Here is an 18391-nt window from a genome sequence, read left to right on the forward strand (position 1 = left end):
TTACATAAATTACTTTACATTTATTAGTTTTAATAAAGAAATCTTAAACAAAATCTAACTTACTTGTAGTCCACAGAGGCTATGGAGGCTCATTTCCACCAAAATATAGGCTAATGTATTAATATTCTGCTTAAAAGTCGGGTTGTTCCCGACTACTTAACTAATTTTCACAAATAAAAATAAGTATATTCTTGGGGTATCTTTTTTTCCCTTTCTCTAAACAAAATGACAGCTAGTGGTAAAATTATATATTACAAGCAATTTAAAAATATTAAGTAAACACTTTTCCATATTATTTATGTATTTTACCATTAAACTGTAAATAATCAAGTTTGACCAGAGCACATGTATGAAAGTGAGATAGTCCCTTTAGAAATGTATGGCAACACAAAAGTCATGTTATGCATATGTTACTTGCCATGATTTAGTAACCTGGTGACCATAATCAACAGCACAAGCAAAGTGAAATACTGCTTTTCACATAATCCTAATTCTTGCTCCCACGCTTCTGTTTGTGGTCATTATTAACTCATAACACAATTCTGTGACTATTGCTAGATGTTTATTGTAAATATTCAGACATTAAATGCGAACAATTGATATGCCATTCAACTGTTGATATTTTTGTTAGTATAGGCATATTTGTTTGTAATGCAAACAGATGATTAAACTGGCTTAACATGCTACTATGGAAGAGAACGTGTGCAACTACAGAAATATTCCAGTGTCTTTTCATGCTTTTCACTGTGCACCATGCAGACATGTACTTATTGGTATCATATTTCCATTGCATTCCACACAGTAGAAAAGAGTTTATCATAGAGAATGAACAATCCTGAGTGTTTGATAATCCTGGCTTGCATTGAGTAGACTTCAGCAACTCTCATGCAAACTATTGATGGCCACCGGGAACTTAATGTGTCCTATGATGTGCTAATGTAAAGTAGTGGTAACCTGGATCTTGATAATGACATCCATTTGGAAGCAGGTCCTTAAAAATGATCAAAGGTTTAGCAAAATCAGAGGTATATATTGGAAACTGCATAAATAAGCTTAGGACAGTAAGTTCAAGTCATTATAGTCAGTGCATTACAACATATTCTACCCATAACTCAAAATGATTTATCACACTCAGGGTGCTTACACACTAGAAACCATTCTCTGACGGGGCTTTTGGTGGACAGGAATGCATAGGTTCCATTTTGAGGGTATAGAAAGTGCTTTTGGTTGCATGATTGAGCTTCACTTTCACAAACCCTTGTGTTTTTACACTACATCCTTTCAATGCACCATCCCTATTAAAATGAATGGAGCTGATGCAGCACAAATAGTGTGTAAGCACCCTCATAAAAAATGCAAAGTTGACTAGTATAAAAAAACCATCACAAGAACATGAAACACTTCTTTCTTCAAATGTTAAATACATTGTGCAGACTAAAAGAGTCTCAAGGCAGATTTTCATTCAGTGCAATGACGGTTGGTATGAACCAACCCTCTGTCACAAAGTCCCCAGCTATGATGTTGAGGGAGCCAGTGCTAGAACCAGGCTTCTGTTGCTTGACCCAACTAAGTAATGCGGGATATGCAGACATCACCATGTCTTTCAGTGAGTCTGTGGGATGGGAGCAAATGTACTTCAGATCTTCAGTAAGATTGATGCCAGTCACAAAGAAGCTGCCTGTGGAAAACAATGCACATGAGAACTGATGTTTAATTCCACTTTTCCAAGACTGAATAAAATATATTTTAAAAACACATGGCATATTATCAAGGATAACCTGGTCGGCCATTTTGTTTCCGACGTTCAAATTCCTCAATCAGCGCTTCAGCTTTGCACTTGTTTGCCCACCAATAAGGTATATGGAACCACAATTCTCCTTGGTGGTTAGCAATATCATGCTCGTATGAAACGATAACTTGATGACCCTGGCTCCATAATTTCTGTAGTGTCACATACTCCTTGCAGAAAAATCAGAATTATATATATATATATTGGAAGCATATTGTTACTGATGCCACATCCGATCATCTATTTCTAAAATTAAATAATAAAAATGGATGCATACCATTTTGGGGCACAGTTTGGAACCAAAAACGCTCTTTATAGTTGAGACGAGCAGTGTGTGAAGATCTTGATTGAGGCCCAGAAAGTGGCTAAATGAGAGGATGACAACTTCCTTTGGATGAACATCCAACCACTCTCTGATCTCTTCTAATGCCATCTGAAATAACACAAGAAACTGGTTAGATTCAAGTAAAAACATATATGCTCTTCAAACATCAAAATCAGATTAGAACTACTGCACTTAGCAGATTGCACAGCAAATAGACAAGATGGGATTTTAAATGTTTAATCAATTGTTTTCATTTTGTGTAGTCAGTTGTCTTACCTCCACAGTTATAGTGGTATAAACACCATGGTAGAAGTAGAGATCATTTGAACTGTCATTAGGCCGATGTGCTATCCTCAGGTCACAGTATCTCACTCCAGAATCTAACTGCTCCCTGATGCTTGAATCCTATGGTAAATAATGTAAAGCACAATCATTAACAATGCAGTTGCAGATAGTGCTGGAGACAAACAGTGTCCGTGAAACCAATGAATGTGAAAATCATGTCTGTAAAAAAAGATAACGCTCTATCTCACCTACAGATTTGGGACAATGTGCTCATCCATCAGTGTTACTTTTGTCATAACTATCTCATCTCATCTCATCGTGCTTTCAGAGCTTTCACTGTAGCAAAGCCACTGAGTGCTTGACTGATTTCCTCAGGACAGCAGATGGGAATTAATTCCCCCTCATGCTCATAGATTTCAGAGACTCATGCTCTACAGGAATCTGCTGATGCATGCTGACATGAAATGGTCTATAACTTTTAGATTTGATACCATAACCAGCAAAATTGAATTTTTTCCCCCAATTTTTCAGCTTTTACATACTTAGCCATTATTGAGGTTTTTCAACCATAAAAATTCAACACTTCTAGATATAAATTATTTGATCATGCATATCCTGATATAGCATTAGTGATTCTGTATTTCAATATATGAAGGACAGCAAGACTTTCAATATGCTCAGATGGTTTACTATTTGTATGTAACTGACAATGTGAATGGTGCAACCATTGTCCAAAAATTAATCTAATTGAAAATGGAGAAACATACATGAAATAACATGTAATGGTGATTATTATATACATTTTACTGAATTTATAACTAATCCAAAATAAAAAAGCACTTTCCGAAAAATGACTCATTGACAAAAATCTGCAAGGACATACCTGTGCTATTGCCCACTTGTATACAAATGGCCTTATGATGGGTTTCATGTACTTGTCCAGCTTTTTCAACATATCTGGTTGAGTGAAGTCCACTGGAGAGCGGTCATTCTTATCCAGACTGTAGGTCATGGTATTATGGCTCCCTACAAACCCATTAGGACAATGACACAATGACCACGAGCACTAATGGCATTGAACTAAAATGTCTAAGGAAATATAAGCAGACTGTAAAAACAAAACAATACAAAAACATTGTGGTCACTTTAATCAATTAATAATGGCACCCTCTTAATATAACAATATCCACATTTAATACAATCATTTAATACATACTAAATTGGAACCATAAAGTGATGTATAATAAGTCCAGAATTGTTGGTAAAAGAAAATTCCACTAAAATCATATTTTTCAGATCTTAAATCTGCCAAACAAGAAAAATCAGTTTGCATGCAATTAGTGAATGTATAAATTAAAACGTGAGGGTAAATACCTGGAATTGCCATGTGACAGAGAGGGGTATCCCACAGTGCACTGGGCAGATGGGACATCCAGTTGTCCATGGGGAGCTCACTCAATGACACCTGGCTGACCTCCGATGTCATCTTGGATTTCTGTCAAAATGTATACATATGTATGCCATTCCAGTTCATCTTGATACTTTGATAAGCATCCAAAATAAACACACAAAAAAGACACTAGCATCTGGATAAAGCTTAACCAGAAAGCCTTCCTAAGTCAAGCAGCTTCATCAATAGACCATGTTGCTATCATCTAGACCAGCTCCAAACCAGCTTGGACCAGCATGGGAATTTTTAGTGGCTTATTTAACAGGGAAAAGACTAGTGTCTATTAAAATATAGGATTTCATTCAAATGCAATGAATTGAAATGTGCACTTTCATCAATTAAAAAATATCAGGATTTACCAGGCTTTAAATTTGATTTCTCAGTCCAGAAAGAATATTTCAGCAAATATGTTTTGTACTATTTTAATTCGTTAAACGTGACACGTGAGTACAGGTTAAACCGGCTTCACCAGACTCCGATGCTGAAGGACTCGGATGCTAAAAAGAAAACGAGAAATCCGTCCACTTCATTGATTCCCAAAGCCCCATGGTGGTCCTGTAAAAGTGAGATGGATGTTACGCGGTGATGAACTTGTCATTGGCGGCACAAGGTTGAACCGGGCAAGGTATCCACAACAAAATCCCGCGTTGATAACCGAAATAGTCCGGAAGACACTCTCTCTTCTCCGTGTAATGATGAGATTAAACTTGTTTTAGAGTTTCCCTTTCATTTCAATCATCAAACGAATCTGCTGGACGTTTCAAATTATTATAGAAAAGAAATGGAGATAGAAACGATGGATTAATCCACTGCATTCTTCACCCGGTCAGTCTGACAGTTTTTGGAAACGGACTACGGTGAAGGCTTGGCTCATAAATATTAATGACGTAACGAGACGCTCTCCCCGTAGGGCGAAATCATTCGCACAAAAGTAGAGAGGCAGCTAGCAAAGTTACGGATGTGGAAGACTTGACTCATGAATATTAATTAGGGGAATTGCCTGGTCGAATGGAAGCGTCGTTAGCCTTGCTTAATTAATATTCATAAACCTTTCCCATAGTAGGATTCGTATTTTGTGCGGGCAAGCGAGGGAGGGGTTACATTTTGAGGCAGATGCTAGTATACTTTATGATAATTGACCACGCGATGAATTACAGTGAACACGTATTCTTTTTGCCATCCTTTATTACAGAATACATCTGACTGAGCAAGTTTAATTTCCTCCATTGTGTTCTTTAGAAGCGACTGGAGGTGCAGCTCCTCTCTGCTGCGGTGATTGCTAAACTGCTGACCTCAGGATTGTAAGAGAAACAGTGTTTTGTGATCACACGGGACTTTTCTCTAATACCTCACAGCATCACCACTGTACACAGAAGAGACATCTATAACACTTTAATACCGATTCATTTGACCAGTTACAGACCAATTTTCAGTAAATAAAGAAATGGAACCTATTCATTCCAGCTGTGCAGTTCTATAGTTTTCAGTTTTACAAAGTCAACTTAATCTAGTTCATATTGCGTAGCTGTCCAACTGAGTAAAAAAAAAAAAAAAAAATTACTTCACTGGAATTGCGTGAAGTGGCTTCAAGGGCTTCTTTGTCATGCATTATGTCACAAAAAAGCTATTTTTAATAACAAAGTTTAAAAAACAAGACAAAATAGTATATTTCAGCTGTAGCACAAACTGTCAAACAATGATAAAAATAGTCTAATGTTCATTACATTAATACAGAACCCAAGTAGATCAGTCTTTACGATTCCAAGCTCCAATCCTTTGATGGCTCTAGTTAAATTGTCCACATGGTGATGGAAAGATACTAATGGATGCATATTTCCATCACATCAGTCTAATCAAAAACGTCATTTTCTAGTATCAAGTTGCTTTTGAAAAATAAACATCCCATCCATAATTAGAGCTTAACTGCTCTAAATATTTACCTTTCCTTTGTAATAATATAATATTTAAAGGACAGGATAATGTGTTTTTCATACAAAAGTCTATATATGTATATACACTGAAGGGGTCAAATGTTTGGCGTCTGCCACTAAAGGATTGAATTTTTTTTGAAAGGTATAATTTTTGTATTAAAAAATGAACAATTTATGATTCAGTTAATGCACCCTTACTGATTAGAACCGTCTATTAATTTATTTCCAGAAAATAAAAAAAGAAAAGTACTTACGCCAAACTTTTGAATGTGGACAAGTTCATCTATTCAAGGAGTGTCCAACCTTCATACCTTCTTCGCGTTCTAGTTACCAGTTTATCTGGCTCTATTCAAACCACCAGCCAATGAAAGTCAGAGATCTCTCAGATTACACACAGGTGTTGAAGAGCAGGTTGAACATGGTTGAGAATTCTGATGTAGATCTTCATACTGTTAAACCAAGACTAGAAAGGTTACATAGTGCTTTATAAAAGGAGCACTCTGCGGTAGTGATGTTGAATAAATGACACATTAATATTGTTATCTATATTATAGTACTAGAATTGCACTGTAATATACATTAACATCAGTCATTTAAAGATAGAAGTTATAAATAAGCAACATAACAATGCTCAGAACTATATTAACAGGATTTCAGTTCTCTGGAATATTGACTTTGAACAAAGAGAACATCCACTTAGCACGATTATTTCTTTTTTAAGAGCAGGTGCTGCGCTGGTTTAACACTACAGTCAAACTCAGCTTTTTCCTCAAATGATCAATAAGCCTTAGGCAGCACTGAAGTCCTGGAGAAGCTAACACAGCAGCCCTTCAACTAACAGAAGATCAGTTGAGTCCAAAGATGAGCTGGTTAACCTCGGAAAGCACATCAGATGACAGTGGTACTCAGCATTATTATCTATTCATATTAATATTTAAGTGAATCTGAAACGATTCTGGGCAGCAATATTGAATGTTACACTGCTCAGCTAAATATTTCAAACTGAAGCAAGTTAAAGGTTAAGTTCACCCAAAAACGAAAATTAGCCCATAAATTACTCACCTTGAAGTCATCCTAGGTGTGTATGACTTTCTTCTTTTATGCGAACCCAGTCTTGAGTTATTAAAAAAAAAAAAAAGTCTTTGATCTTTCAAGCTGTTTGGCAAGTGGCATCAAACAGTTTGAAAGATCAAAGAAATCTTTTAAAATAACTCAGACTGAATTCACATGAAGAATGGAAGAACAGAGAAAAAAAAATAGGCAAAGAAGCAGTCCTGACAGACATCAGCACCACACAACAATCAAACCAACATGATTTGTCAGACCAGAGTTCTTAAGCCTTTATTTATTTGCATAAGCATATCAGTAAGAAATTATGATAGCGTTTCAGTCAGTGGAAAGCATTTCAAATGTTATTCACATCTTAACACAAACTACTATGTACAGTCTAAAAAAAGAGAGGTTCCTTTTATGTACAGAAACACTGCTTGACGGCTCATAAAACCTACTGTATACGTGCTCTCACGTAATGAGTCCAAGTGCAGTAGAAACCCTATGGCTGGTTAGAGAGACACAGTGATATATATCAGTCCAACATAAAAATAGACCAATCGCTTGCACCTCTGCAATCTGCCAGGGAGAGCATTTTGGCACACTGCACTAAAACCCATCGGCTGATCCTCAACAGAGGAAAACAGAATCTGGCACTTTTGATTACCGCCAGAGGACTACGGTAACTTGTGGCAGTGGGTTAGAGAGGTTTTTAATGCTTTTGAAGATTGTCACCTTTGCACTGACGTCCTAGAGCCAAAAGACAGTTTTGTCCGGCTGGCAGACTTGACGTAGCCTCCAGCTGGTCCTCTCTGGTTTTTCCCCCTCCCTGCCTGCCGGCACTTCCCTTTAGCCTCGGGCTCAGAGTCACTAAGCTCTGCATCGGGACAGTAACCGTCGCTCTCCTGGTACGGTTTGCTGCCCCCTAGCGGCCGCTCATTAGAAACTGGTTTGGAGAATCCAGAGGACTTGCGAGCGTTCTTCTCAAAGGCCCGAAGATCCTCAGTCCGTACTAAACTGACAGTGGCCTTCTTGAGGGATCGACTGAATTGTTCAAGAGATGTTTTGTGGAATCCACCTGACTGACTTTTCCCTGAAATCTCACTGCATGTGTCCTTTTCAGTGGGCGTCTGGCAGGAAGTGTCTCTTTGGAGTACAGGCTTGTCCATAATGCCATTGGATTTCAACTGGTGGTTTTTCTCAGGTTCAGTTTTGCCTTTCCTGTTGGACGACTGGCCATGGAGGGCAGCATGCAGAGCTGAAGGTTTGCCAGATTGCTTCACGACCAATGGGGGGGTCCCACCATCTCGTCGTATGTAGATGGATGCTGGTAAGAGACCATTGGCACGCTCCTCTATCCTTATCCGTCCAAGATGGAGTTGTGGTTTGCCCTGACCAATGCCTCCCTCACCAATATCATATACATTACCACTGTTATCGGGGCACAGGGGTCCATTAACCGATTTAGAGCTGGTTTTGCCATTGCCAAGTGACACTTTGGGCATTTTGAGTTTTAGGGTTATCCTAGGAGGCTGGAACAATAAGTTCTCTAATGAAGAGGACGCTGGAAGCCCTACCAACAAAAGTAGAAGTTAGTCAATTATTCAGTGGTGCTGGAATGTCATGGACATTCTACAAATTAATAAATTAATAAAAACAAAAAGAAAAGAAAATGCAAAAAACAAAATAAATAATCAATACAAAAAAAGTGAATTACCTGCAGATAACTCTTGGTTAATGAGTTTGACATGTAGATTGAAAATCTGCTCCTGAGCTTTATTCTGGGAGAGCTTCAGTTTCTCTCTTCGACTCACCATGTAGCATAAGTTTCTCACCTGAAAAAACGACACACACATTAGGATCATAACATCAAAAACTCCTTACATGATACTAATGGTTTAAGCATGCATTTACACTTCCATTTCTGGTCATTTTTTAAATATGTTTTTAGTAAAGGATTAATCGTAAAGTAAACAATAAATACACTTGACAGTGTTACAAAACATTACATTTAAAAAAAAATAGATATTTTTTAAACATTCTATTAAACAAGATTATTATTATTTTTTAAATGGATTAAAATAGAAATTGTATTTAACCAAATCAATGTTTTATTATATTTTTGTTCAGATAAATTCTGTCTCGGTGAGCATAAAATACTTCTTTCCAAAACATTAATACAGCTTACAGACTGTATCAACTTTTGATTGGTATTGTACATAAACCAACTGAACTGGGAATGCAGGAAAATTGCTCACAGCAACAAAAAGACAACTCAAGTTGTTGGACAGCTAGTTGAACATTCTGATCTACGTCTTTAAAAAAAAAAAAAAAAAAAAAAAAAAAAATCTCACTCATCCATGATGACGGGAGTACATACCCTCTCCAGGTCCTGCCGCAGGTGCATGAACATGCGCATTCGTGTATGGATGCTGTCCTCCTGTGGCTGCAATAGCAGGTTCTCTTCCTCTTCTTTAGGTGGCAGCAGGGCCTTGTTGAAGTTGCTTTTCCTCTTCATCTTCCAGTACTGAAAGACAAAATCCAGCAGGCCAATTGGCAGTCCAAGGTCTTGGGCCACTTCTTCAGGATGAACGAGTGTGTAGAACTCCTCCTCCAGCTCCTGAAGCTTCTGCGCCCTCAAGCCCAGTTTCTCAGTCTCAGTTGGAGGTTTATGACAGACAGGACTCAAGCCTGCTTCTCCAGCTTTGGGTTGGCTATGCTTCAGGCAGTAGGATTTGAACTTGACCTCGTCACCTTCATCAAGGATGGTCTTCATCTTCAGGTTGTGTTCAAAAGCACAAGTGACGTGGAAAGGGATGGTGCAGTTCTTAACCGAACACTGAAAGATTAGAGATAGTGTTAAAAAACATCAGTCTGGAAGACAAAACTAGAGTCAAGATTTACTAATCTTTGTTACTTTTTAATTCATAAAAATAAAAATAAAAAAGCTTAGGGCTTGGATATCTCTGCTCCCCAATTATTACTATACTTTCTAATCTGTAAATATCCTTCATCAGTATTTTTGTCTTGTTTTCCAGCACAAATGCCTAAAGATTAATAGATCAAGACACATTTACTTGGGAAACAAAATGACAAGTCTCGTTTTCTGTGAAACTGAGCCAAATTAAGTTTATAATTAAAAAGTAAAAATATCACCTAGCTGACTCAAGAACAAATTTTCATACTCCATCAACAAACTCAATTTTGTTCAATTTCTTGGAAAACAAGATCTTAATTTTGCATCTCAAGTACATGTATCTTGATTTACAGATGCCTTGATATTTGGAAAATGAGACAAAACTACTGAGAATGATATTATTTTTGCAGTGAATGCAACATTTAATGCATGCCCTTTAGAATTTAAGACTTTCTGCTCCAATTTAAGACATTTTTAAGGCCTGCGGAAACCCGGAAATATACCCAATAATAAAAATTGTATGCTATATATTGCACACCAAAAAGGTTTCAAATACCAATGTTACAATAAAAGCAGCTTACAGATTTTAAGAAGAACATTTTTTAAAATACACTAAAAAAATGTATGATTTATTCAAAGATATCACTACTTGCTTGATAATTTAAATTAAATACAATTAATATTATACCATTATATTATACCACACTCATTCTCTTGTAAATGTAAAGAACTTTCTTCTAAGTTTTTATATCCAACTAAGCAGCAAGCAATAATAATTCATTTTCAAACTGACATTAATATTACAGAGTAATTGTTGCAACCCAGTAAAATCAGCAGAAATTCTCATGCACTATAAATCATTACCTGTATACAGGCTCCAGTCTTGAGTTTACAGAGACTGCAGATGAGTGACCAGCGACTGGGAGGAATATGAGAAACTTTGGTGATGGGTTCCATCCTCTCTGGGCATGCAATGCTCACCTAAAGGCAAATACATTTTTTTAAAAGACCCCATGAACTCAAAACTGCAGTTATGTGGCTTTCAGTCCATGTCTGTTAACTGTATGATATGCTTAATTAAAACTTACAAATATGCTGACATAGCAAAGTGAGCTCAATTTCATAATATTATTAATGAAACAACATTAAGAGCATACAATCATAACAATAATGCAGGTGTAACTCCATCTTTGTGACAGACAACTCACCTCTGGAATCCAGAGGGCACAGCTTACATGAGCCCATTTAGTGCCCGCCCTGGTGGCCTTCATCGCACCCCCTCTTTTAGGACACAGAAGGCACTGGGGATTGATGCCAAGAACACAAGTCCTACACAACCAGTTCCCATCTGGCACTTTCACAATGCCATAGCAGGCCTACAACAGAATATGAGTGTGATGAGTTTTACGATAAAGTTATCTTCTTCTAGCTTGCTACAATAAATGCATTTTATTGCTTTGCCTTACAATAATATACTACAGCAATATTTTACTACAAAAGTATATAGATCATACACGGTAAAGTTAGAAAAAAAAAAAAAACAAAGTTTAGAGAAATGTATTTCCTGAGAGCGACAAAGATCTCACCTGGTGCACACAAATGTTACACTTGTCACAAAAGACCATGTCATTGCCCTCCTCGCTGTCAGGTGAGCGACACACATCACAGATGACATCCTCGTCGTACTCGATTCCCAACCCTTCCTCGGTCTCGATGGCGTGGTTCATGTTGTCGTGGCACTGTCTCTCCAGTGCCTCCAACACCCGCTCCATCGTCAACTCATCCACTGGCCCATCACCTAAACGCAACATCCAAAATGTTACATTTCTCACAGGGAATCTTACGGGGAAGCTTTTACAAGCATCTCCTCTCTTACCCATCACCCCAAGCTCTGTGTTGAGCTGCTGGAGCCAGTATAGATCCATATCATCAAGGTCGTATCTACACATAGCTTCCGCCAGGTCCTTGAAGTTGACATAACCCGTCTCCGTAGAGTCCTGACTCCAGCACTGAATGTATTTCCTTGGTTTGGTGAAAAGGAATGCCTTTGGCTTCTCTGCTATTATCCTACACACACACACACACACATAAAACAACTTAAGTCACATGCAAGATGGTACATGTCCAAAAACCTGTTTTTACCAGCATGTGACATACCTCACAGAGGGCTGAGGGATAGTGTCTGGACTAGCGAGTACTTGTACACCCTTTTCCCATTCCTGCTTCCATGTGTCCGCCAACAGGTAATAATCATCAGGAGAGACATGGTGAGAATCTGGAAGCTTCATGGCACTGATCAAGTCTTTTCTGAACACCTAACGAGGGAGAAGTATCCTTAATGAGTGTTAAAACTAATTTTATTGTAGAAAAGCCTCATTTATAGGGCTGGTGATAAAAATCAATGGGTTTTAAAACAAGTTTACCTCTGCTGGTTTCTTCTGAGCAGAGGCGGGGGTGCCTGGTTTGCTTCCATACTTGTTAGAGGTAAAGGATGTCGAGGGACCTTTATGATACAACACATGAGTGAGCCGAGAATAAAACAACTATAAAAGTTACATTTTGTAATGCTCATTTTACTCACTCTCATTGTCTGAACTGTCACTGCTGCTTGAAGTCCTGAGTCGTTTCATCCTGATGTATCCTGCAATGAAAGACCGAGAAGTGTAACTAAAACACATTTTCGGCTCAACCGATTTCTGGTTAAAGCATTTAGGCACAATGCTTTCGGTTACATGGAAAAAACAGAGCCGTTTTCACATAATAGGAAAAAAAAAAAAAGTTTATTTTGGTGCATATCAAAGAAAATAATATAATTCAAGGAACATAATATAATTCTAATTTGCATTTACTTTACAAAGACCAAATTTATATTTTATTTATTATTATTATTTTTAATCGTTATTACATAGACCAATATAAGTTCACTACAGGTTTATTACATTTCGTTCCTAAACAGTAATGTGGCATTATACATTTGATGGGTTTTTACATAAATTAAAATACTATGTAAATATGACATATGAACATAGTAATCATTCAGTACCCTGAAATAGATGTTGTTACCATTAGAGGGCGGCTTTAAAGGTCTTTCCTTTCACTGAGCAGTTTTTCCACTCACCATAAATTCAAAGAGCATGCTACTGTTTTCCTCTGCTGTACTTCTTCTGGCTTTCGCTCATGCCTGAAAACAGAGAACAAAACATGAGGAGTGAACACATACTGCTCACAAAACTTGGGGTGGTAAAACAGGCGGTGGAGGGTGATAGACAGCCAGCAAAGCACAGCATGCACTGTGATTTATTATGCTCCAACACCTGACTGAGAGGCCTCCTTAAATAAACATTAACCAAGCTCACTTGGAGCAAACTATGTAAAGACACATCTTAAAAAGCACAACTTACAAGCAAGGCAAAGGTTAATTTCACTCATCCTTAAAACACTTCCTCCTTAGTTTAAAGAAAACAAGAGAATTGGTAATTCAGGAATGAAGGATTCTGGGAGATAAAATGCCTGTCCTGTAACTAAACTAAACTACTGCTGTTCTGTTCTGACATGGTAGTCTACAGGAAGAAAATAAAACCCACTGTCACCCTGTTAAGCATAATCTGGACAATATATTGAATATTCATGATTTGCATATGCCATTGTTTAAAAATGTAATTTGTTTTGATAGAAATGTATAGTTTTACTCAACAAAAATGCATTCAAAATCTCACAAGAGAAAATAACATTAATAATAAAAAATCTTAATTTTCTAAATTTTTTAATAAATGCAGTCTTAGTGAGTGTAAGATACTGCTTTCAAAAACATAAAAAAAAACTTAAATAAAAAAACTTACTATACTGCCCAAAATGTTCTCAACCATTTGATTTTACAAACAGCATTTTGAGGTTTTGTCATTTCTGTGCAGAAACAGCTCTTGGACAACCACTGTCATGTGTTTAAGGAGCAGTTGTCTATTTTGTCGCAACAATAGTAGTAAACTATGTCCCAACGCCTCACTTGGTTAACATAACTCAGTGTGCCTCTTCAGTGCTCCATGAAGGGCTTTTGATGTGGACCTAAAGCCATATTTGTGACCGTAACAGACTGGCCTTCAAACCCAGACAGGAACATTTGCTTCTGACGCACATATTCTCGCATAAATAGTGTGAATGTTTTAAAGGAAACACAAATGAGACTTAAAAAGATTGGTGTGACTTGCTCACCACATTCTTAATTTGGAGTTGGGCCTTATCGGTCTTAATATTAAAGAATTAGTTTTGTAGTATTATAGAAAAGTGTCACCAAATCCCCCTAGAATGAGTCAGCACTGTGTGATTGACTCCTATCTGTAAACCAGACTGCCAATCAATACCTATTAAGAACGCAAATAGAGTGCTTTTCTCAAATTTGAATGGTTTGAAGTCAGATTACACTTTTGTTGAAAGGGGAAACTATCTAATCTGGGTGGCCTTGGTTTGTGGTAGAAAATGGCAAGACAAAATAACACAGTTCTAAAACCAACCCGCCCTCTTACTGCGCCATAACTAATGCCGCTTTTCCACTGCATGGTACCATTCACATTTGGGGGGTTGGGGGAAATCACTGGGTACAGTACCTGGTACTTTTTTTAGTAATACCTCAGTTTAGTTTCCAAGTAAACTGTGCCATTACCAAAACGTGACGAGTAAACTCTGATGATCATGGATTGGCCAGAGTGAATCGACACTACCTGTGTCACTGAACTTGCCATACATACACAACAGAACCGCTATATTTACATTTAAAACAGCACAGCCAACAAAGGATTGAACGGTTGAACAGTTTGGTTTTTAACAACCAAAAAATGGCTGTTTCCTGGTCTGTTGAGGAAGTACAGACGTTCTGCTAGTTGATAGCAGAGGAGTGGATCCAGCGAGAGCTTGATGGGGCAACACTATAGACTGTATTGTTTCAGTGACGTCATACGTAGTTTTCTGAAGAGCATTTTTGAAGCTCAAAGTGTGCGGAGCTGGCCATCACCATCTTGGCAGCACATCACCATACGTCACCCCCAGTAGGGCTGGGAGATATTGCCAAAAAAATCATATCTCTGTATTTATTGGCAGATTTGCGATATCCAATATGAATATTATATTATGTGCAAAAAAAGATTATAATAACATTTTATTTTAACATAGTAACATTACAATCTAAAAACAAAAATAATTATTTTAAAGCAGAAGTTAAATTCACTAAACTAAAAATGAAAATGAGAACAAAAGCACAGAATTGTGTTAGGCTATTTTGATTATTCCACTGCAGTCTCTTTACAGTCAGTGCCATCATAAAAACAGACTTGTGTGATTATAATTATAGCACTCCTGTTTAATTGAGCTCTGTCTGCTAGGCGGGCATGTGCGAGGTGGTGTTCATTCACTGAAGTTTAGCCGAGAATCCCAGAACAGAAGGCTCATGCACTTCTGACAGAACAATTTTAATATTCCCATGGCTTTCTAACATTTGGAGATGGAGCACATACCTGTGATATGTAAGTTATACATTCAGAAAGACAGAACATCTCAAACACATTAAACAGAGCGAGTAGCCTGTGTCTCAGTTAGAGGCACACAGACTCTTTCTGTCTGAGCATTTGACCGGCTGAGCAGCTTAAACTACTGCAAAACGAAATTATAAAATATGTCTTACCAGTTTTAAAGTCCTTAATATGAAGCTTTTAACATGGTAAAAACGAATTTGATTAAGCACTTTCTCCACAGCAGCTCAGTCTGTGTCCTCGCTATATTATCAGACTACTGTATAGCGATATATTATACAAACTCGATATCCCGCCCAGCCCTAACTCCTGGATAATCGTGAGTTATAAAAAAAAAAAAATTTTTCAATTCACCCCACTCACAGCTGTCATGAAGGGCAAAATAAGTTATATAAACCAAAATATTTTTTTTAAACAGGCAGTAAACAAATTTTTTCCAGCTGTAAATTTGGCCATTTTAACATGCTGAGTCTATGGGATTGACTCCCTTTAACAGCCAGCCCCTAGCGACAGCGATGAAAAAGCCCCCCACTCTAAAGTGGCAATTATCTGCAGTGGAAACGCAAACCAATCCGAGCGTTGCCGTGCTGTACTGAGTCGAGTCATCATAACACGCAGTGGAAAAGCGCCATAACAGATCAGCGTTTGCTGAGAGCTACTTCAACCCCACACAAGCCTAGTGTGCCAACGACCAATCTCACTGAATGACCATTATTAGAAATGCACTGCAGAAATTATCTATAAAATTTAATTTCTCTCCTGTGCATGTTTTTTTTTGTGTGTTGAAATTGATGATTAATAATTAAACAGATTAAAGCAGTGGTGTTTAGTGAACAAATCTTTTAGATGTTATTGTTGACTTCCATGCACTGACTTTTATTTTTCCTTCATTTCCTGCTTTCAAAGGCTGACTGCAGTGTGAACCAATAGTGTGAGTACAGACAGAGAAATATTTGGTTGACCTACTGAAAGCATGTCTCTTCACTGAATGAATGAGTATTATGAGACAGAGAGCAACACTAAAACAAAATATCTTTGCGTGAACGGAATTAACGAAGGCATCTTGTTTGTGAAAGATATGAACAAATTGGGAGACTTAATTTGTAAACAAGAAACTGCTGACTGACCGGCCAAGACAGGACATTTCATTTTTGTTCATTTTCTCATTTGAGTCAGTCCATCCACATGACCATGCACATTTAAAATGATGCTACAGTCTTGAAAATAAGGGTTCTGATTTATATGTTCTATAAACAAATCTCTTTAGTGAAATAATTCAAAAGACTCCAGCTAGTGGCCACTACTTCACCTCACCCCACACTGGCCTAGAGAACCAGCAAACCTTCATTTAGTGATTATTAAATGCACTTTAAAACTTATCTTCGTAAAGCTAGTTAAAGGTTACTCACCCCAACATTTATTAATAATCTAATAATACAATACCTTAAATATTAAAATTATTTTAAATTAACCATAAACTAAAAGTTTAGATTAAAGCCTGGGGCCAAGGATTTCGCGGGAAGGAGTGAGCAGGAAACGGAAGCTCGAGGAGGGCATTCCCGACCCGCATTCCCACAACAGTACTTCCGCTCGAAACTGTTAGACTGTGCTCGTACTGTTTCAGAATTAAAACTCAGTTATATATTATATTTTTCAGAGTGCACTAGACACTTATTCGCTCTGTCGGACGAATTGCGCTTATGGCTTAGCATTCATGTACTTTACCGAGCGAGGAAGCCAAATACTTTTCACAAGGCTTTAAAAACGAAGCGGTTTCATTACACGGTTCATATTCATAACATAAAAAGTGGGAGACAAAACCCAGCGAATAAATATATAAGTGTAATTATGAAACAATCCAACGCTCATTCACCAACTTCACATCGTCTCTGTGTAAAGCTAAAAGCATGATGCAACGAAAATAACGTTACATGTTTAACGAGCCCTTGTGTTGTTATGACTATTTCCCACTCAAGTTATTCCCATGCTGGGCGAACAGACCAACTCTGCAAGTTCACACAGCTAAATAAAGAACGGAAGGGTAAACGCAGCAATGCATTACAGTAAAGTCTCACTCAACGTCTCTACTGTGTCTGTGTGAGCATTCGTGTCCTCCATTGCTGCACGCGCGAGAGTTTCTGACGGCCTTGGCGCCAAACTCGAGCTCCTCTACAGTAACTACAAAACCGTCTCGCGCTATAATAACACTTCCTGTGTGTATATAACAACATTCTGTGCGTGATCGCAAACATTAACGTACGCATAATGTTATCGCTGCAACCAATATTGTCTCAGTGGTCTAATACGAACGTAAAACCCTGCTCTGGATCGCAGCAGGCCCCGCTGCCTGGATATAACTGGCACACTGAGCCCTGTGTGAACACACGAGCAGTATTGTTCGTGCTGCACCCTTACCTTACAGCCGAAAATCCAGTGTTTCGGGACGATCGCACAAGGCGGTAGACTCCACGAGGCCGTCTTCAAGTCAGCAGTCCAGAGATGCGGCACATACTCGTATTTTCGTGATTTTTTTTCCTTTTCTATCCCACTGTCAATATCCCAAAAGCAGAAATCACCCTCTCCAGTCTTACCACGACACAACAGCTCTATTGTACCACCGAGCGCTGGGTCCTAAACTCCGCCCTTTTCATGGCCCTACTAACTGAGAGCACCAGTGGAAAATGGACTATTTAGCATACTTCTTCTCAGAGGTAGTTAAACATCTTTTAATTGCCACTATAGAGGACTGTGATGTAGTCATGTTTTTATATTATCTGTAGTTTGCAATGCATGAACAATTTGCTTGAAAAGTACAAAATTAAATATTCTTTAAAAAAATTACATAAAAGTAACAGTTGTTGCCTAGTGGCTAGAGAGTTGGACTTGTAACATGAAGGTCATGGGTTTGAGTCTTGGAACCGGCAGGAGTTGTAATGTAAGTGAATGAACAGGCCTTTCTTCCACCTTCCATACCACCAACAAGATGCCCTTGAGTCAAGCTACAGACTTGAACCTGTGACCTTTGGGTAACAAGTCCGAATGGTTATAGGTTCGAGTCTCTAGGGATTGTAGGGAGGGGAAGGGTGAATGACCAGCACTTTCTGCCAAAATGTACACTGATACTT

The 18391-nt window shown here is 38.0% G+C and overlaps 2 protein-coding genes across 5 annotated transcripts; both read right to left on the bottom strand.

Annotated features, from left to right (window-relative positions):
- Positions 1–540: 540 nt before the first annotated feature.
- LOC128015151 (PI-PLC X domain-containing protein 1) lies at positions 541–6160 on the bottom strand. Of its 2 annotated transcripts, none has more exons than XM_052598828.1 (7): positions 6035–6160; positions 3774–3894; positions 3283–3425; positions 2391–2519; positions 2067–2222; positions 1779–1959; positions 541–1678 (listed from the first exon to the last, which is right to left on the bottom strand). In XM_052598828.1, exons 2-7 carry the CDS (start codon positions 3883–3885, stop codon positions 1446–1448), a joined length of 954 nt encoding a protein of 317 aa, XP_052454788.1. In that variant the 5' UTR covers positions 3886–3894; positions 6035–6160; the 3' UTR covers positions 541–1445. The 2 variants fall into 2 exon arrangements, with proteins under 2 accessions (XP_052454788.1, XP_052454790.1); XM_052598830.1 differs by lacking the exon at positions 6035–6160 and adding an exon at positions 4209–4701.
- Positions 6161–7095: 935 nt separating this feature from the next.
- On the bottom strand, positions 7096–17910 carry LOC128015704 (protein Jade-3). 3 transcript variants are annotated; one of them, XM_052599759.1, is made up of 12 exons: positions 17682–17910; positions 12866–12928; positions 12329–12388; positions 12171–12250; positions 11905–12062; positions 11624–11814; positions 11334–11545; positions 10956–11123; positions 10612–10728; positions 9211–9669; positions 8548–8665; positions 7096–8403 (listed from the first exon to the last, which is right to left on the bottom strand). In XM_052599759.1, exons 3-12 carry the CDS (start codon positions 12375–12377, stop codon positions 7562–7564), a joined length of 2394 nt encoding a protein of 797 aa, XP_052455719.1. In that variant the 5' UTR covers positions 12378–12388; positions 12866–12928; positions 17682–17910; the 3' UTR covers positions 7096–7561. The 3 variants fall into 3 exon arrangements, with proteins under 3 accessions (XP_052455719.1, XP_052455720.1, XP_052455721.1); XM_052599760.1 differs by having other exon boundaries at positions 12811–12928; XM_052599761.1 differs by having other exon boundaries at positions 12791–12928.
- Between the last annotated feature and the right edge of the window lie 481 nt (positions 17911–18391).

Source organism: Carassius gibelio, chromosome A6 (genome assembly GCF_023724105.1).
Source record: "Carassius gibelio isolate Cgi1373 ecotype wild population from Czech Republic chromosome A6, carGib1.2-hapl.c, whole genome shotgun sequence".
Lineage (NCBI taxonomy): Eukaryota > Metazoa > Chordata > Actinopteri > Cypriniformes > Cyprinidae > Carassius > Carassius gibelio.